Genomic DNA, 21,966 nt, shown 5'->3' on the forward strand with positions numbered 1-21,966 from the left:
TGAAAAAAAAATAAAGGTCACGTACCAGTCATCCCCAAGTAAGGATTCTGGTGAGCCTTTTGTTGCTATTAAAGGCACCCAACTTAGTGCAGTTGATCAATTCTGCTATGTCAGATGTCTACTCTCCAATACTGCCAGCATTGTCACTGAGATCGTTCAGTGCATTGCTAAAGCAAGCTCTTTAGGATAATTCGTCATCTGTGGAATGTGTTATGTTGAATTCTTTTTAATTGCTTGTATTCAGAGAGAGAAATCAGCACAGGATCAGAGAGATGGAACACAGGGAGCATCTTTATTGAACTAACAGTAAAACCAGCCAGGACTGACTGAGCTATCCCCTAATAATCTAACTCTATTGCTATGGCAACAAGCTAAGCTCTGTTGCTCTAGCAACCTCAACAATTAGGCAAGACACAAAATACACAATAGAATGAGAGAACAGTCAGACTACTCAGAAAGATCTAGGTGTACTAGGCAGTGGTGCTGTATACATTGCTGTATGGATGTGAAGCATGGATGCTTTATCGCAGACACCTCAAGCAACTTGAGCAATTCCACCAGCGTTCTCTGAGATCCATCTGTAACATTTGATGGCATGACAGAATCCCCAACATAGAGGTCCTTGAAAGGTGCCAAATCTCAAATATGGAAGGCATGGTGCTGAGAGCCCAGTTTCAGTGGGCTGGACATGCCAACAGGATGGAGGACACCAGAATTCCTAAAGTTGTTTTCTACAGCCAATTAAAAAATGGCAAAGCTCACAGGGAAGGCCACATTTAAAATACAAGGACACCTTAAAACAAAACCTTAAGGCCTGCAACATCTGTACCAACAGCTGGCAGGACTTGGCCCTCAACAGGGCCAGTTGGAAGCAGCACTGTTATTTAGCCATCAAAAACTTTGAAATCAAACAAGCAAACATAAGGAAGGAAAAGAGAGAAAGGCCATCTCAGTAATTCCAGTACCTGTGGCCACATCTGCAGATCAAGGATTGGTCTTATTTCGCAAAACCGTACACACAAATAAACTTAGTCACAAAGCGTTGCAGATATAATAAATTAGTCATCATCGTTGGGAGACTCCATCACTGTTCTCTATTTTGATTGCTTATGGAGTGATTCTAAGATGGCTTTGCTAAACTTAAATGCTCTCAATACAATGATAAGTGCCTCCTACAAGAGTCTTGTCCCTCTGACTCCACCTGTCTTTCAGAGTGATTTGTCATCATGCCTACCATTGCTGGGTGACCAGAGCTGCTTAAAACAAAATACCCAAAAACATCAAAAAAGGCAAAAAGTGGGTCTTAGCTTTTAATAAAAAATATTTTTGAATCTTTATGTTGCCCTGAAACCTTTATAATAGGCTAGTGGCTGTAAAAGCAAATAAATTAGCCACGAGATATTCATATCCACGACAGGTTAAAAAGAGAGAAAGGATTAATTAACAATTTGATTGAACTCTGAGTTTGCATGTTCTTGTGTTTTATTTACAAAATTGTAAGCAATCTATTTTGTCCAAGGTGTCTGCTTATTTAGTTTTGAGAATTAAATATGCTTATGAAGGAGATTGCATAGTAAGCATTTTGTATTTAATTGAATAAAAGTTCTATAGTTTTGTCTCAGGGTTTTGTTTTTTGTTGGGGAAGCAGGAGTGGAGACTACCTTATCAGTAGGGATTTTAAGCAAAGAATTTTGGAGTAAGAGGAAAGTAGTTTGAGGAAAACCACAACCTGGTGATCAAGCTTTCATGGCTCCAACACTCAAGGTGTGGAAATCACACTCTCTGGCCTCCATCTCAGTGTATCCTTCCCAACTAAAAAGACACCAGGAGTAAAAACTCCAAAACAAACAAAATGAAAAAAAAAATCCTTTTTTTCCCAGGAGATAGTTGTCTGGATCACTAGGGGACCTTATATAGGATCCACCTATCTTTTAAATTATGCCACTTTGGCTTTATAATATTTGTCTTAGTTTTTTGTTGTTTAATTTCTGTTCCTTTTAAATTGAGTGTTTAGTGACTTGATGCTTCAGTGAAGGAGGATGGGGAGGCACTTCATGAATAAAACTGATGTGGCATTTTTCTCCTTCAAAGTGCATTACAATTAATTAGGCCCTGATCCTGCAAACACCCACGGCCTTTAATTTACTCCTGTAATGAGTCCCACTAAGTTCAACTCGCTGAATAAAATGAAGTGCATTCACAGGGTTAGGATCAGGATCTTAATATTCAACATTTTTGTGACGTAAGGATTATCATTAGAAGTCATTCCGTACATCCAGTTGAATACGAAAGTCAAAATATGAGTGCATCTTTCACAAAGACTAAATTTATGATAAAAAATTACACCATTTTTTTAATGCTTATGAAACTTTTAAATACTTCCAGCTTTAGCTGCATGTGGCAAAAATAGGAGGATTTACAAATCTGTTGAAAACTTCTAATTCAATCTTTACTTCAGTGGAAGCAGCAGCATATAAGCTACAATAATTCTTTTCACTAATAATTTTAGAGACTTATAAAATGCTTTGAGATCCTTGGATGAACATGTACTGACTTTATGCTCAAAACTCCTGTGTCAGGCTGCTAAAGGGTATCTCACTTTTACAGATGAGGAAACTGAGGCATAGGAAGATTAAGGTCTCCATGCTGCTCTTATTTAAGTAAATGGTAAAACTTCCATTGACTTCACTATTACAGGATCAGGCCCAGGCCCTCTATGACTTGCCCAAGGTCACAGAGGAAGTCTGTGGAAAATTCAAGAACAGAATTCAGGATATCCAGAAGACCATTCTTACTTACAGAAAGAACTTCACTCCTTCTATTTTCCCCAGTTTTTGTCTTTAACTCATACAAGCATCCATACTGGCTCAGACCAACTGTCCATCTAGCCTATTTCTGACAGTGGCCAATGCCAGATGCTTTACAGAGAATGAACACAACAGGGCCATTTTGAGTGATTCATCCCCTGTTGTCCATTCCCAACGTCTTGCCGTTGAAGGTATAGCAACACCCAGTGCATGGGGATGCATCACTGACCATCTTGGCTAATAGGTATTGATGGACCTATCCTATATGAAGTTATCTATTTTTTTTCTGAACCCAGTTATACTTTTGGCCTTCACAACTTCCTATGGCAATGAGTTCCACAGGTTGACTATGGGTTGTGGGAAGAAATACTTCCATTTGTTTTAAACATGCTGCCTATTAATTTCATTGAGTGATCCCTAGGTCTTGTATTATGCAAAGGGATAAATAACACATCTCATTTCACTTTCCCCACAGCATTCATGATCTTATAGACCTCACCTCTAACATATCCCCATTAGCTGTCTATTTTCTAAGCTGACCTGTCCCAGTCTTTTTAATTTCTCCTCATAAGGAAGCTGTTCCATATCTCTAATGCCCCTTCTTTCTATCTTTTCCAATATATCTTTTTTGAAATGGGGTGACCAGAACTGCATGCAATATTCAAGGTGTGGGAGTACCATGGATTTATGTCGGGGCATTTGTGACCCGCTGTACCCTCAGATTCATCCTTTTTATAAAACTATAATAAATCTCATACAAAGTATGCCATATGAAATATCATTTGAAAACTCAATTTTCTGATCTTTATTTTCCTGGCAAAATGTGTAGAGCAACGGTGAATGTAAAGTTATAAGATTTTGTTTTATGACATTGCTGAGACATGCTCCAAGTTTAGAAAAGCAGGAACAAACCAGTTCCTCAGACACAAAAGACAAACCAATGCCTCAGCCAGGTGTCAACAAAATCAAATGGACTATCACCTGGTTAAGCAGCCATTCTTTGTCAGGAAGCAGGGTGTGAGCAAGAAATTTACATCTTGACAATGGAACAGCTGGGGGTTACCATGTAAATGAACTGGCTGTTGCCTGAACCCCAGTTGGAGATGATTTTCAAAGAGGTGGAAAAAATATAAAAATGAGGAACAAATCACCTCACCTCTCTCCCCTCATCTCTACTTACTGCATCTTACTTACAATGTTTGAAAGACAAAGGAAGCATCACTGAATTGGGAGATGGGTACTGGCTGAAGGAATCCAGCCAGACTATTATAAGCATATGGTGAGAAAAACTTTTGCCTTAAATTCACTTAGCTTGTTAACTTAGGTATTAATTTGTGTTTTACCTTTTATTTCTTTGTAACCAATTCTGACTTTTCTGCCTCATCACTTGTAATCACTTAAAACCTATCTTTCTGTAGTTAATAAACTTATTTTATCTAAGCCAGTGTGTTTGGATTGAAGCATTTGAGAAACGTCATTTGTGATAACAGGGTTTGTGCAGATCGTTTTCTATTAATGAAATGATAGACGTCTGTGAGCTTGTATTGTCCATGTCCAGGAGGGTCCTGGGCAGTACAAGGAACACATTTCTGGAGACAAGTCTGGGACTGGGAATAACTGGTGTCGTTCTGCAACATAATTCAAGGGTGGAAGGCAAACTGGCTGAAGTACTCTTTCAGTATAGATGTGGAGTAATTTACATACTGAAGGCTGTGTGTGAGCCAATCAGGAGCAGTTGCACTCACAGTAAAGCAGTGTAAAAGGCACCCCAGGTTGGAGAACTGATATGAGACAGCCATCCAACAGTCCAGATTGTATCCTGGATAATATCATAGCATTATGATATTATCTGTTTTATTATATATCCCTTTCCTACTGATTCCTAACATTCTTCTTAGCTTTTGTGATTGTCGGTGCACATTGAGCAGATGTTTTCAGAGAACTATCCACAACGACTCCAAGATCCCTTTCTTGAGTGGTAACAGCTAATTTAGACTCATCATTTTCTATACAAAATTGGGATTATTTATTCCCCCAATTTACATTACTTTGCGCTTATCAACATTGAATTTCATCTTCCATTTTATTGCCCAGTCACCCAGTTTAGTGAGATGTCTTTGCAACTCTTCACAGTCAACTTTGGACTTAGCTATCTTCTGAAAATTTTGCTTCCTCACTATTCACCTTCTTTTCCAGATCATTTCTGAATATGTTGAACAGCACAGTTCCCAGTACAGATTCTTTGTGGACCCCTCTGCTCACCCCTCTCCATTGTGAAAACTGACAATTTATTCCTACCCTCTTTCCTATCTTTTTACCTATTACTGAGCCATGAGAGGATCTTCCCTCTTTTCCCATGACATCTAGTTTGTTTAAGAGCCTTTGGTGAAGGAATGAGTTAAAGGCTTACTGAAAGTCCAAGTATAGTGTATTCACTGGATCACTCTTGTCCACATGCTTCTTTATACACTCAAAAAATTCTAATAGATTGGTGAGGCATGATTTCCCTTTACAAAAGCCACTCTGACTCTTCCTCAACATACTGTGTTCATCTATGTGTCAGATAATTGTTCATTACTATAGTTTCAACCAATTTGTCTTTTACCCTGAATTTGAGTGCATGTCTACGCTGCAGCTGGACGTGTTATTTCCAGGTCAAGGAGACATACATGCTGTTACTTTGATCAAGCAAATGAGCAAAAAGTAGCAGTGTAGATGCTATGGTGCTGGCAGCAGCACAGGCTAGCCACCTGAGCACATCCTGAATGAAAATCTAGCTAAGTACTCAGGCATCCAGCCTGTGCTATAATCCACACTTCCATGGCTATACAGCTATTTTTAGATCAAAGCTGGAACGCACATGTCTCCCAAAGCTGGAAACTACATCCTCCAACTGCAGTGTAGACATACCCTCAGACTAAAGCAAAACAAGATATCCTTGGGTTACCAACATAACTCTTAACTGACATCCACAATTTTCTGGAGTATGTCTTTTCAAAAAAACAAACAAACAAACCAAAAACCTGGACACCTTGATATTTTTCCCTCAGACACATTGGAGAAGATTTGATAGAAGTTGATTGTTCCCTATCCAATTCTCCCCTTCTCCTCCCCACCAATTACTTTTTGTCAATTTATTTATTGAGGGCTTTCTAAGTAACCAATTGACAAAACATTCTTGTATTCCTGAGAAGTGACCACTTATTGTGAAAGAAGTATTTTAAGATTCACAAATTGAGACAACCGATGGATCTGATTTTAAAAAAACAAAAACAAAAAAAGCCACCAACCAAACACTAAAAAGCTTGCCATAAAGCTGCTTTTTTTGTTCAAGAGATTGTTAAAGCCTCTTTAAGAACAATGACCTCAGTCTGAGTGAATAACGACAATAAGAGTTTTTTTTAAAAGTATCTAGATTAAAAAGCAATAAAATCAGCTGAAAAAAATTCCCTCACTTTGAACTGAACATCAAATAGTCATGTTTACTTAATAATTATTTTTAATGAGGAAAACACCTTTCTTCTCTGTCAATATTGTCAAATAAAAATTGGAGACAAGAAAACTAATTATAAAACCATTGTCCACGTGCATGGATTAAATGAAGATTCATAGGTGCTATAGCACAACTTCACCTCTTGGGCTAAGATATATGAGCAAACATATTAATTATCATATACTGTGTACTAACCAGATGCAGATCCATGCATGTAGAATTGTGGTCACAAGTATTGATAATGCAGTCATCAATGTCCTGGTCACATTTCAGTCCTGCATATCCAGGGTTGCACAAACAATAGAAGCCGTCAACAACTGCAATGACAACAAACAGTGTTTCAGCATTGTGATGCCATTTCAGAATTACAGTGAAACTTTTGTACTAAAATTACTTAAGTAATGTTAAAACAGGGCTGAATAATGTCAGGTAGATACTTTTGACTGGCTTTACTCTAAAACATAAAATACTGCATAATTCAATTATTTCAAATCTTAAAACTTATCACTTTGCAATAGCTTGAAATAGTTTTTTTATTAGCATAGAAATCAGCTGACCTGTACAGTACTTAGCTTAAACAAATTCAATCACTTGAAATAAGAAATATATATCTATGAACCATTGTCACTTTGTGCAAGGACTGTAAACACACCCAAATTGCTACTGAGAAATTTTCCACTGGAAAACTGTGTGAGGTACATAGGGTATTTTTGCATCAATAATTATTTTAAATAAATATGTGGACAGTAAATATCACTTTTGTAGTGATGCTTGCCTCATATTATAGTACTATCTTCAAAGAAAACTTGCTCAAGAGTTGAAATTTGGCAGCTTAAGCTGATTTCACTCAAGATGAATTTCCATGTTTCATTGTAATCTTCACAAGCTAATGATCGGAATCCTTCCTTTTTTTCCATTATTAATGACATAAAGAGAGAAGTATCGTTGGCGTGTTACATCTATACAAGGGACCAGTGACAGCAGTAATTGAAGTTCTTATAGGGCTGGATTTATTACAACTTCACACAGGTCCCTGGATTCTTCATTATCCATAAGATTTACCATGTAATCTATGCTGTCACTCTGTCTCTGTACATGTAACTTCTATTACTCTCATTAAATGCTTTGGGTCCTTCATGGCAATAGCATTTTTTATCTGTCAACTGATGCTTAGCTTTTTCTGACTCCTAGATTTCTGCAGTCATGATTCTGTACATAGTGCAGTGAAACTTAGACCTCTGAGGAGTACAAGTCAAGCCTACAGGCATCACAGACAGACAAGAGATCCACAAAAGAATTGACACTTTGGTAGCATGGGACACTTTACTTCTCATCCTATTTTTCATTTATAAATCTGACGGATCCAACATACAGTCAGTAAAACACAAATATAAACATGCTAGAAGATAAGTTAGTATGTCAGATAAAATATGAAGTCAATTAATTCATTCCCACTTATAAAATAAATTAGATGCATAAAGCTTGTTAAAATTTATCATTATTTTATAAACTAAAAAAAGTTTTCGGTGATTATATGCTTAGACATTTGTGGCCAGATCCTCAGCAGATATAAATTTCTCCATTAAAGTTAATGGAATGAAGTTGATTTATACCAGTTGTAGATTTATTTTAAAATTTCCACATTACAAAGGTTTAATTAAAATTTAACAGAAATTTAAATGATTAATTAAAATTTAACAGAAATGATCATTGCTCAGGTTCATAGTAACTTATATGGGACACGAGTTTTATATATGTTATATTTATAATTTTAAAAAACCTACATTTTACATATATTATGTTTGGATGTTAGAAATGTCATCTAGAAAGAAAGTGTTACAGAAGATGGATAAACTCAAGTTTTTCTACTACAATATTGAAATACATCATGGTAGCAATCACAATGAGCTAAGCGCTACACACAGGCAGAGGAGTAAACAGCGTAGCTCAGAAGTAGAGTAGGGTTTGTGCTCCCTCAGTCATAGTTCGATTCTCTGACTTAACTGAATCATCTACTTTAGACTACGCTGGCTGCCAGCTGTGCCAAAAAGCTGTTATGGCATCTGGGGATTGACAGAGTGTAGGAAATTCCTGTGTACATCTCATATACCAGCAGCTCATAAGGGCATTGAGTAGGTGCCTCTAAGCCTACCACAGTAGGGATACCCTACACCTGGGGTTTTCAATCTTTTTTAGAAACTGCACCCCTATGGTCTCAAGATTTCACCTGAAGTACCCCTTCATGGTTTTCACTCTAACTGATGTTACCACAGTTGCAATAAAAGGCATAATGGCCTAAAATTAACACATTTTCTTCCTGTATTTAATACATAATTTACATCACAACAGAATTGACACTATTATGTTAGGACAAAATTCCAAACTGTAGTTCTTAAAGCTTTGAATTACAACTTTGGATGCACATATATTCTGCACTGTATTGGCTGGTTTCAGAGTCCCTGATTAGTACTAATCTTGGACTACTCAATCTTACTTTAGGTAAGGAAGTCCAAGAGTAGAGCTAATCAGGTCTGTGAAACCAGATATAAATGTTTATCATGTTACCTTATGTCCATCTAAATTAAGAGTGCTCTTTAAATATTCACAACACCAAAAACATTAACCATAAAATAATCACAGAATACTTAAATCTGGTATAAATTGACATAGTTAAAATTATTTAAAATTGGGACACATGAGCCTGGTGGATCTTGCATAGCTCATCAATCCTTGGTACGATGTCAGGAAGACAAACTCTCATCTCATCCTTCACATCCAGTCTTGCTTTATGCTTTGTTTTAATTGCAGCCAAGACAGAAAATCCGGACTCACATACATACATGGTTGCAAACAGTAGCAGAACTTTCATTGCTTTCTAAGTAAGCTCTGGGTATTCAGTTGAGATATCCAACCTAAACTTTGAGATGTTTCGTCCACAGCTCTGATGCTTCTGACACAAAAAACGGGCATTGTTAAGTTCAATCAGTTTGTCCTCTTCCTTAACATTTAGACTGTGCAACATTTCTTTGTTGGTAGCATTTGAAAATGGATTTCTGATCCAATCCCTCCAGTTTTTAAAGAGTCTTCCATTTCACTGGAGTAGAAATTGAACTGAGCAACGAGCCCTGTTAGATGGCTGCAGATTGTCTCAGAAATGTTCATTGTTTCAGATTCTCCATCATTGAAGTCAGCTAGGCAGGTGAACATCATTGTTATTCCCATTCTCACTTGTTCATTCCAGTGTTTTGCTTTTGCCGTAAATACTTTGATTTTATCACAGAGATCTAGTATGTTTGTCTCAGGTCCCTGCATACTTGTGTTAAGGCTGTTTAGTTGATCAGATACATCTGCCAGGTACACAAGTTTTGCATTCCATTTGGGATCCTTGAAATAATCAACCAAATAAGAATTCTGGTCCAACAAAAATTGAGTTACCTCAGAGCGTAAGTCCAACACTCTTCACATCACAGATCCATGGGAAAGCCAGCAAATTTCAGAATAAAGAAGCCCTTGATAGTGTGCACCCATTTCATTGAAAAGACCAGTAAAAATGTGGGAGTTCAGAGGTCTGGCCTTGATGAAATTCACAATTTTTACAACAGAAAATAAAACGTCATTCAAGTCTGGGCTCAGTTCTTTCAATGCCAATGCTTCTCTCTGTAAAATACAATGACTTGAAACAGCCTTCAGTGCTACCTGCTTTATTTTTGTTATCAAACCGCTCTTATTGCCAGTCATAGCCCTTGTGTTTGTGCAAATACTGATACAGCTGTCCCATGAAAGGCCTTTCGTGGTTATGTACTGGTTAAGTATTTCAAAAATACCTGCTCCTGTTGTTTGTTTTGGCAGTGTAAGCCAACCACAAAAATCTTCAACCAACTTCTTTTCCCAAATGTAGTGAACAAATACTAACAACAGAGCTTGATTTCTCATGTCTGTGGATTCATCAACACGGAGTGTATATGCAGAAACTGTTTTCAATCTCTCTGTTACCTGCGTCTCTATGTCAAGAGCCATTTCAGAAATTTGTCTAGAATCAGTATTATCTGAAAGTGGTATCTTTTTTACTTGACTTTCTTGCTAGCTGCCAAACATTACTTTACAGATGTCCACTGCAGCAGGGATAATCAAAGATTCACCGATCATATGTGCTTTCTTGCACTTGACAATCCAATGCAATATCAGATACAAGGCCTTCAGAGAACTCCCACTAACTGTTAAGGTATGAGTGAACCCTTCTCCTTTTGCAATTTGAAATTTGCAATCCTTCTTTCAAAGTATTTAGTTGGTTTTCCAACTAAGCTTGAATGTTTAGTTTCCAAGTGTCTTTTTAATAAAGACGGTTTCATACATTCATTGGAGAGCTCTTCCAGACAAATTATGCACTTGGGTTTTGGTTTATCTTCATGATCCAAACATGTAATTCCAAATTGCAAGTAATCATTACTGTATTTATGAACGTTTTGTCGCTTTGCACTTTCTGTAGACTATTTTGTGCTTCTTTCCTATGCTTTTCTTTTGCAATTAAGAAATTTATCCATTTTTGATTTAAGAAATTATACAGGGCTTAATCTGAAATGAACACACTCTGTCAAACAACACTCTTCAACCAAACACTATACTGTTGCATCCATTTGAATGGAAACCCGTGCGATTGAAATAACGCATGCGTGAATTATTTTAGTACAGTCAGCTAAATGCATAAGTGCATATATATAGCTGTAAACCAACACAATTGAAATTAAGCATTCGTGAATTATAATTTAAAGTTTTGATAGATAAAATTGCTAAACAAAAAATGTTTTACATGTATTTGTGTTGTAGAGATAATACATTCAAGACCACTTTCTATTATTTTATTTGTTTAACATTTCCACTTCTGTGTCCTCTTGCATACCCCCTGTGATACTCTGAAGTACCCCCGGGGTACGTGTACCCCTGGTTGAAAACCTCTGCCCTACACAAAGGAGATTCTCCTGAACCTGGCTACGCTGCATTGAAAGCCAGGTGGTGCAGCACAAAGCAGCTGTATGTAGCCACAGATCTGCATTAGTGTTTGTAGCAACAGCGCAAAATATGTACAATTTTATATACATGTTTAATTAAATACATAGACAGCAACTACCCACAACAAACCCTAACCTAGCAAACTGCTTTTAGGCATCAAATCTGTCTTTGGGAGGGATTTGAAGGATGAGTAGAAGTATCAAGGTGTCTCATGTGGTAGAGCTTAGCATTGAGACAGTGTGTCATTACTATCATGAAGAGCCTTTATTTATCTACAGAATAATTCCTTATCTTGTAGTCAATCTTCAGGCAGGAATCATGTGCCTGACACATCCACTCCTGAAAATACAAGTAGGCCATGTTGTTGCAATTCAGTCTCTCGGGTCAACCTTTGGCCTGGAACACCAGCTATTGATTCTCTGCAAGGTTTTGGGGCAGTGGCTCCCATAGCCCCTCCCACAGCCACCCCACAACGGCATCTTCTGTGCTGGTGCTGAACAGACCAGCGTGACCAAGTGAACAGCTGCACTCATTAATCACCACTTCTGAGTACTTGAATGGTGCAGAAAGCCTTGTGCAGGCCCTCTGCAACTGAGTGACTTTCATCCCTAAGGACCAATCCTTCCCATTGACTTTAGTGGGAGAAGGATTGGGACCTTCTCAGCTTAGACTGATTCAGGGCAGTGGTGTAAAACATATGCACACACTACTTTCCTCCACTTGATGGATTCCAAATGACTCAACAATAGGTCACATGCTCTCTTAACAAACTCTCTCCATTAACTCATGTGGTGGAGACCTGTGCTTTTGGATAGAAGTTCTGCTGCCATGAAGTTCCAAATGCCCCTGGAGTGCTGCAGTGGAAATGAGTTTGGTACAGTACTGGACACTTCTGTTTCTCATGGGAAAGTGTTATTACTTTTTGCCTCCCTCCAGCTGGTTGTTTATTTTGAAACAGTTACAAGCAGTATTTTCCCAGTCACCAGATCCAAGCTGGGCATGGCTTTCTTCCTACCGGGAGGCTGCCCCTTTCTTCTGGGTTGGTTTTAAGTCAAGTTTCTTTCTTTTGTTTGTGCTTAATAGAGGGGATATACCATCTAGAAAACTCTACTAAATACCTCATTCACAATGTCTTCATCTTTTTCTGGACAAAACTGGGAAGCTTACCAGTCACTCCTGAGGCCACATAGCTTCTCTAATTCTGCACTGCTTGCATTGCCTGTGCTCTAAATTTCTCTTCCTGTCTCTAAAGCAGTTTCCAGACTGCACTCCATTTAAAGAGATAGTAACTTCCCCAGAGCAACTGACTTAACCCACTTAGTCTTACAGCAATCAATAAAACATTAAAAACACTTTTAGTAGTTTGTATTTAGTTGCCTAGGGTATTACATAATCTTAAAACATGTCATGATGAGGCAACTTGGAAGATAGTTTATGTCAACATTACAGAACAGAGAGTGGTGTGACAAGCTTCTGGATAAAATCAGTTACATTCATTGCTGGAATGTAGCAGCTGGTAACCCACTGAGAGCAAGGAGTTGATTTTAATTTACACGGGCACCGCAGAGATAGCTACAGCAAATTCAAGTTATGGGTAATAAGATGAAGTATTAAAAAAGAAGGGAATTTGAATCTGTATCTAGAGATTTCATGACAATATGTGGTTTCATGAAATCTGAAGGAGGCAGTTTTTGTAATTCTAAATTGACCTATCATTAACAACTGAAATATTATTATATGTTTAGGCTAAGAATTGCAAAGCCACCCAGAGGATTTAGATAAAGAGTTCCCACTGAAACTGATGGCATCTGTGCATATAAATCTCTAAGGGAGCTCTGCAAATTTCAACCTTAGTGTAGTTCAGAAACGTACAAGGCAAATTCACTTTTTTCCCCTTGCCTATCAGTCCTGAAGGCAAATGTGCAATAATGCTCACCTAGAACCTAGTAACAAGTAACACAGAAGTATCGAGTGCTAGTGCACCCAATCTAACTACATGGACAGAACACAAGGCAGTAATTCATCAATTTGCCTACAAAGACAAATGAAGAAATATAAAGTACAGCTATTAGGAAGAGTGACAGAGACATTCTTGAAGGCTGTTACTACACTACATTTTATACCAATGTGATATTAAATGCAGTATTCCCAGATTTGTTAAAATTATTACACACACTGTCTCATTACTTTGTGTTCTTTTCAGCAATTTTAAAATTATCACTGTCAAATGCACTACACAAGCTCCATTTGGCTAATTTAAACATTAGAAAAGACAACTCAAATCTCATTAAAATTTCTCATTAGCTGGAATTGTGTCCCATGGAAGCATAAACCTCTGTGCCAGGAGTTGAGGCATTTTGGCAAAAATAATTCTCCTGGCACAGACTCTGAAGCTCCAGACAGGCTAAATTTCAATAAATTATCTGCTGTTCTCTCCAGAGCCACTCGGTTGCTACATCAGATTCAACAGTAGGAGTACTCCACATTAAAATGAGTAACCAGGCTGAACTTACTGTCATAGCAATATCCATGGAGGCAAGGGTTAGAACTGCATTCATTGACATTGATCTCACAGCGTGGACCCGCAAAGCCCTTCATACACTGGCACTGGAATCCAAGGGGAAAGATGTCCAAATCCATCTCTTGTATGCACACAGCTCCATTCTCACAGGGATTGCTAACCTCACAAGGCCTAAACTCACAGTTAGAACCTGTGAAAGGAAAGAGGCAAAGCTGTCAGTGTTTAACTAATGAACCAATCCCAGAAGTTTTTGCCTACTATGTGTTATATTTTCTTTAGATCCCTGCCTGGTTAATTTCCTTCAGCTGGAGGCTTTCAGCTATACTTTCTATATCTTTTAAAAATAATACATGTTTAAACATTTCTTGGCATTATAATCTTACAAATAGATGTCATTTTTTGATGTGTATGTTTTATCTATACACTGGCCATAGCATTTTAAAATCAAAGTAGTTTTTGAATATATTTTATGATTCTTTTCTCTTTATGTATGTCCCCTAAAATGCATTTCATAAAATTTACTGATTTAATAGACTTCCCATCCTTTATTCCTGCTACTTGATTGTCACAATCACCATATGATTTTTTGTGGATTCATTCCAAATCTTGAACATGGAAGAAATGCAAAAAATTGGGCTTAATTAATGTTGACAATAGGGAGAGAGAAGTTAATATAGAACTAGCTGAATCAGATATATACTTTCTAAATCTGAAAAGTTCAAACTATTTTTTTGTGTATGTGAATCCATTTTGCATACTCTTTTACCTTTGTGTTGAATGTGGGCCCTAAATGAATATTACAGCTGGTCAATTGCAGCTTATTTTTCTGCTGCTTGTCACTTCATTGGTTTTCCATGTGACCTGCAAGGATCTACTGAAATGGCTGGCTGGCAATATAGGAAAATCCATGAAGAACTAGGTGCCAATTCTCTGGTCATGGGGGAGTCAAGCAGGATGGTGGAATCATTAGGAAATTAGACTGGGACTCAGAAGACTATGCTGACTTCCCTGCTCTGAAGGTCTATCCCTTACTTCTTGCATGACCTCTAGCAACTCACTTCAAGATAGATTCACAGAGGGACTCAGGGTCCTAACTGCTACTTTAGACTCAGAGAGTAATAGATTTTAAGGACAGAAGGGACCATCACGATCATTTAGCCTGATCTCCATTTCCCATCTGCACAGCACAGTGGAGATGTCACTTTAAGGGGAAGTTAAGCTACTCTGTGTAGCTTGCGCAATTCCTGTTGACTGCTGCCAAATTTCCTGGTAAGTGTGTACTAAGCCACAGAAAATCCACCACTTACACTAGTTTAAACCTGCAAGTGACCCGTGCCCCACGCTGCAGAGGAAGTCGAAACCCCCCAGGGTTTCAGCCAATCTGACTTGGGGGAAACGTCCTTCCTGACCCCAAATATGGCCCAAATTAGGTGCCTACATTTCAGATTTAGGAGCCACAGATAGATGCAAAACTACTGAGCAGCTTCTGTCTAGCTTAGGCAACTCCTTGCTCAACCTGTTGACTTTTATGGATCTCATTCTTAAATGTCTATCTCTCCCCATTCATTGTAGGGGATATTTAAGCACTGAACCCAGGCTTTGTGAATCCCAGTGATTTTCTAGACACATAAAATTTAGGCTTTGTTATGCTGAGTATCACAAGGCCTAAGTCCTTTTGTGAATCAAGCCCTTACTCTTTCTCTGTGCCTCAATTCCCCATTATAAAATGGGGGTGATTAAAAAGATTAAAATTACATTATAAAGATTTTGAGGCACTTAGATAATATGGCGTATATACCTAAAATAGATAAAGTAGGAGACCTGTGACGGACTGCCCACTTTGCTCCTTGCTGTTGTCTCTTCTGTAGTTACTACTATCTACATCAATGAGCCACATACATACAATTAATAAGAAGACATTTTTCTCCTCAAGCATGATGTGGGTATTTCTGCTGCTTTTTTTTGCATTGATGTTAGTATAATTTATAATGCTGGGCAAGCCATGTTTGAGAGGTGGATAATTGTATTTTAAATATTCTATGTCATGGTCAGACTCACAATTTCAGATAATTACTAACAGAGCCTGTTAAGAACCTACAAATATGCCATAAGTGATCTGGCATGCGGCAGGTTTAGGATAGTTAGAACTATCAGCAGTTTATAGCACTGGCCATTCATGCGGGGCTTTTTTTCATAGTTTTAAATTTATTTTAATTTGCAGGAAGCTGCAAATCAGTTAAATGGTTGGCCCATTCTGGAAGAACACATTGAACATTTCATACTGTCAATACCCCTGTTGCTTCAGACCTGGCTCCAATGCCATTCTATTCCCAGATGGAGCTTGTTAGCTAGACCCATGTAAGTCCTTCATAGTTTTTGTAAAGAGACTCCTAAATGCAACAATAATAATACTTCATTCACCAGCCAGCAGGTTAATTAACATTTTGATTCATTCACCTGCATCATAAACTGAGTGGAAAAGAAACTTCCACTGCCAAGCAGGAAATAGGAAAGGGTGAACAAGATTTTATACCCTAATACTCTCTGAGTAACCCAGTTAACCCCAAGATGACCATTTTACTACAGTAGCTTAAAAAATATGCAGTGCTGGAAACAATTCAGTGAGATTATCTCAGTAGCAAAGTGGGCATAATTGCACTTTCTGAGTCAAAGTAAATTCCAAGCTTTCAGACCTGATTCAAACTTTCTGTGAGTAGAATTACTCTGGCTCTTGGGGGAAATTTGTATGCGCAGTCACCGTACTGGATATCTCTTAAATTGCTTCCAAATTGAAGACTCTCTCTGTCTTACATGGGAATTAGAAATCACAATTCTGAACTTTATTTAAAAACAAATGCACAAACAAAAAACACTGACACATTAGGTCTTTTCTACAGTGTTTTGGCACACATCATATCTGCACTTCCCCAGTCCTTGGCTGACTACATGCAGGGATGGTCCCCTAGTATAAATTAGTACAGCCTGAGTAAATAATGCTAGCTGCCAACAGCCCCTAATGACCAAAACAGCAGCTGAGAATCAGTGGAGGGTACAGAAGCACTGACCTTGTTACCTGTACGGACAGAAGTGAAAGATGATGGCACAGAAGGCATACACTACCTCCTACCCTGGACAATCTTCTCATGACTAGTTACACTACCTTCAATGTTAAATTCCACTCAGGGATTAAAGATTAAAGTGACCACAAAATACATGGCAATCTGATCTAAATATCTCAACTATACCACAACAGTTTGACACTTTTGGAAATAGGTTGTGTAACATGGACTTTGTGCACAATTTACACACACACAGAACAAGGCTAATGCAGGGTTCCTAACTGTGTGTGGACTTTGCGATGAGCCAGGCTGCAATTGAGTCCTGGTTATTCTCCTGTGTTGGTGGAACATCTACACGTCTACATAAACAGACTTGTCAGTCCTCCTACCTGCCAACCCTTTGTGTGGGTGAACTTCTATAGGAACACAATAAAGGTCATACCAGACTAGAGCAGTAGTCTATAAACTCCTATTATCCTTTTTCAAGGATGATCTTCATAGTGGACAATTATGGAATAACAAGCTCAGAAACAACATTTTTTCCTAACCCTGATATAAGAGATTGATTTATGCCCTGAAGCATATTGGTTTATATCCCTAATAACTGTAAATGTTCATTTTTGCTATATGAATTCCTAATATATTTTAACATTCTTGTTCTCAATATATTGTCACACTGAGTTCCGCAGGCTAATTGTATGTTGTTTAAGAAAAGCAGTCATTTTTCTGTTTTAAATTTGTTGCCTTTCAATTTAATATGAGTCCATTTGCTCTTATATCATAAGAAAAAGGGTAAATCTCACATCACTGGATCAGTTTTGATTAAAGAATAAAACAAATGTATTTAACAACAAAAAGACAGGTTTTAAGTCAGTACAAGTAATGAGGCATTATCGTCAGAAATGGTTATAAAAAAAAAAGATATAATGCTTTTTACACTTAAACTAGACTTTGGTTCAAGATGAAGTCTATTACCACATGTTCCAGTAACACTGCAAAACAAACTCTTAGGTCAGGATCTGCTCTCAAGGTCCAATGGCTATTTTCTTTTGTCCTCTTAGGTGAAAGAGAGAAATTAACAGGGAGAGAGAACTTGGGGTGTTTTGCCCCTGACTTTTGTAGTTCAGTCACCCTTTGAAAAGCATTTTCCTAGGCCTGCTCCCCAGTTAAACTTCTTTCCAACTGAGAGCAAGGAGACATGGAGTCTGGTGGAGGAAGGAGGCTTCATGCTGTTTCTTTTCATCTTTGTAGTCTGAAATGCAGATTCTTTGTCTTATTTCTCTCCCCCTCTTGCTGTCTGAGGACTCTGCTTACAGCTTACATGCAAACTGAAGTATTCACATCCCTTTGTTTAAGACAGGCCTGCTTGATCAGTTCTACCTAATCAGGGCTATGTGAGTTTGAACATGTTCCCTTAACATCATACAGTTTACACATAGTGTTACTACATACATTTCACCAGGATATTACTGACCACTTAGTTATTAGTTTTGAAATGATATCTCACAAGGCATATTTTGTACAATTTTTACAGTAGTGTGTAGGATGTGACTGCAGGGGTGCATTCAGTCACAAATGCATTTTGCCTTTGCCTTCTCTTTCTATACCATCAGTATACTATGATTGTTTAAGGTTTATATGAAATAGAGGCTGAAGAACTTGGGTCTGGTTTCAGTCTCTCCAAAAACAGTGGTCTTCAAAGGCCTGTGGATAAGAAAACACTTTGCCAACTCAAAGTATCACAGTTTATTTTACCCTGTCACCTGAAAAAATCTCCCATATTCCCAAACAGAATTTCTGAGAATATTTCTGAGCATGTTTTTAAGAGTTGTAGATAAATGTAAAAATGTCATGAAGTAAGGTATTGGAGGACATACCTGAGTACTACATTTTCAATTCTCTGTTTTGTCTTCACATATATAATGTTCATAATACATGCAAACAGATCTATAATCTTTGTTCCATGACATGATGATAGCCGATGTGCATGAAAGCATGGATCCTTTAGTCGGAATGGAATTGACTCATATGTTCACTGGACTCAGAATCTCATGTAACTAATGAACCAGTTTTACAATGTGTCATAAGAGCTGTTAATGCAAAAAACTCTAGGGAGCAAAGTCTATTGTTGTGAGGGAACAAGGTAGGGAAAAAAGACTAGATAATCTTGATAGCTAATGCAACAATTATCATAGAATATCATAGAACAATCCCCACTTTTCCATAATAAAACACACTTCTCCATGTCTCCCCTAATCCCAGCTAGTCTCCATGGTCTAAAGCATAATCATAGTGCTGATTACAGGCACAGTAAAATAATGTGTGCAGTACATAAACCTGAACAGAATAAAATTAAATAGGAAGTAACTGTGACGGTCCTTTGTAGTTATAAACAGACTGTGCTGTATATAGCTGGAGAAAGACCAGAAGATCAGGACAGAGATCTTCTCTCTCTCTCCTCTCAGCCCTCTGTACCTGGGGTGAGTGTTTAGACAGAGGGCTGAAGGAGAGTCCATGTAAGAGGACAGGAGGCACCTTGTCGTGAAAGACTGGATGCAGAAAAAAAAAGCAATCTGGTAGCCTTTGTAGTAAGAAGTGAGAGCTTAAGGCTTGTAAAACAGGCTAAGGCCTAAATGGAAAAAGCCGAGTGAACAGAAGTATAAGGGGTAACTCAGGTTAACTGAAACTGGTACAGGAAAGTGCTTATACTGCAAGATTGTAAGACTGCCAAAATATTACTAAAATATGTAGCAGGTATAGGAGGTACCAAGATACTAACTCTCTGAAATGACACTTTTATGGATAGAAATGATACATGGAGTGGTGTTGCCCAAATCAGCCAATCAATGGAAAAAGTGGTATTAGACTATGTCAAGAGGGTGGCAACTACATACGTCAAAGGGGGCAGAACGAAAGTGTATGTAACAGTGTATAAAAGAGGGTGTCAGAGGGAATACCGTCCAGTCTAGGGGATAACGGAAAGTCCCGCCGTTGGGTTGAGACCATTGTAACGCCGCCTATGCGAAACTGACCCAGAGATACTCTGTAAGTCATTTCTCATTGTGCTGTACGCAATAAACCTGGCCTGGGTGCCTTCGTTGCTCAGCTAATCTGTGGTCATGTCGACTCATTCGATCATGAGAGCTGTCTCAGTTTCCTGATTAGAGCTGGGACAGCATCTACACAGGAACACATGCACGCAGCCTACCCTGATAAACATCGGGTGACCAACACACTGATTACCACATTGGTGACCCCGACCACTGATCTGGTAAGTAAACGAGCTGTCCTCTGGAAGGAATCGCGATCTAACATGACAGAAAACTGCGAGCTGGGTAATCCCCTTTTTCCCTCCCTTCATATACCCACAAAGTTTGATGAATATTGGACGCATTGGGTAGCAGGTAAAGGTGGTCCATATGAGTTTAAGAAACAGAATAAGGAAACATGGACAGGAATATGTAGGTCAATTGCCCTAAAAGAGAATAATAAGAATAAAACGTGTAGAGTACTCCAAATTATGGCCATGGTGTTGAGATGGTTAAGGCAGCATGCTATTAAAGTATCAGAGGTAGCAACAAATACACATAATATGCTCGAGCAATTAAAACAGGAAAATCAACATCTACAAACAGCTGTAAAAAATGTACACAAAAGAGAAGTGCTGTCCCCCATAATACATTTTTGATGACAACAGCAGAGTATGAAGGGACAGAAATGGAAAAAGGTGACCCTAGCAAAATTAAAAAATGAACCAGGGGCCACCACATTGCAACCATCACCATACGATAAAAGCCACTTTCCGGTCAAACTTAAATCGGGACCTAGACTGGTGCCTGTCAGAATGGGAAAAGTAAGTGCACAGGAGGAAGAAGTAGCAAACAATACTTTCACTGGATTGGTAAATCAAATAAAGGAAAAAAATGGAATGATTCACAGAGCACATTAGAGGACAGAAGCTGCGACTTGATCGCAGGGGAACAGATAGAAAAGAATTTCAAAGTGAAAAACTAAGAGTAGGAAATTTAACATCTAAAATTAATGCATTAACACATGGAGTTGCCCAGAAACAGTTAACTACTGCAGGCAAGGGCACTCCTGCAATCCATTTGGCATGCCCAGAAAAGCAACAGACGCTGGGGGAACAAATTCAAGTTTTACAAAAGCAGGTGACAACTCCCACTCTCCTCTCAGAGCCACAATAAAAACCAGAGGTGCGGGTTCCCGACTGCTTTAACCCACCCCCACTCCTCGTTCAAAGCAAAAACGTTCTTTCTTAAATATTTTTACATACCAGTTACGTTTTCCTTTATATCATCTCTGTTTGCTAAAATCTCTGTTGCTGCCTGTACTTTTAGATACCTTGGTAGAGTTAATCTCTCTCTTGGCTCAAGTCTTCCTCCCTTCAGAGATTGCTCTTCTCCTACTTTCCCACCTCTCCTCACTTATGGCTTGCTCTTTGTTTTGTAAAAAAATAAGTTAAAAAATATAGTTGTTACAGAAAACACCACTCCATGTATCATTTCTATCCATAAAAGTGTCATTTCAGAGAGTTAGTATCTTGGTACCTCCTATACCTGCTACATATTTTAGTAATATTTTGGCACTTACAATCTTGCAGTATCAGCACTTTCCTGTACCAGTTTCAGTTAACTTGAGTGACCCCTTATACTTCTGTTCACTCGGCTTTTTCCATTTAGGCTTTAGCCTGTTTTACAAGCCTTAAGCTCTCACTTCTTACTATATTCTTCTTTGCTCTGCTAAAGTCTATACCTTAATTCCCCATTTGCTCTTCTCACTACCTTCACAGTTTCTTCCAAGTTGATGGAAGTTAAAAGGAAAAAAGGCAGAACCAGCAGGCTTGTAGTATATATTTTTTCTACTTGCAGCAAACATTCCTCTGAACAACAGTGTGGTAAGGTAATAGTTACAGCAGGATGCCTATCATCTACATGACTTCTGGATTTTGAAAACAGGTTGATTCACAGAATTTAAATGTCTTCTTTAGACTCTTCCTCAGTGCTGTTACCCTGGAGAATAAGAATAGACATCCAGGGAAGATGGGATTGAATATAAATT

At 38.2% G+C, this 21,966-nt stretch overlaps 1 protein-coding gene across 1 annotated transcript in view; it reads right to left on the reverse strand.

The window, feature by feature from the left end:
• The window catches only part of LOC137162626 (protein eyes shut homolog), a 340,220-nt gene that overhangs the window by 125,381 nt on the left and 192,873 nt on the right, over positions 1 to 21,966 (reverse strand). The window contains exons 8-9 of the mRNA XM_067562533.1: positions 13,821 to 14,018; positions 6,496 to 6,617 (exon numbers count right to left, since the gene is read on the reverse strand). Coding sequence (XP_067418634.1) covers positions 6,496 to 6,617; positions 13,821 to 14,018 — 320 coding nt within the window. The remainder of the gene's footprint in view (positions 1 to 6,495; positions 6,618 to 13,820; positions 14,019 to 21,966) is intronic.

Source organism: Emydura macquarii, unplaced genomic scaffold, assembly GCF_026122565.2.
Source record: "Emydura macquarii macquarii isolate MOO-44397 ecotype Brisbane River unplaced genomic scaffold, CSIRO-AGI_Emac_v2 contig_2437, whole genome shotgun sequence".
Lineage (NCBI taxonomy): Eukaryota > Metazoa > Chordata > Testudines > Chelidae > Emydura > Emydura macquarii.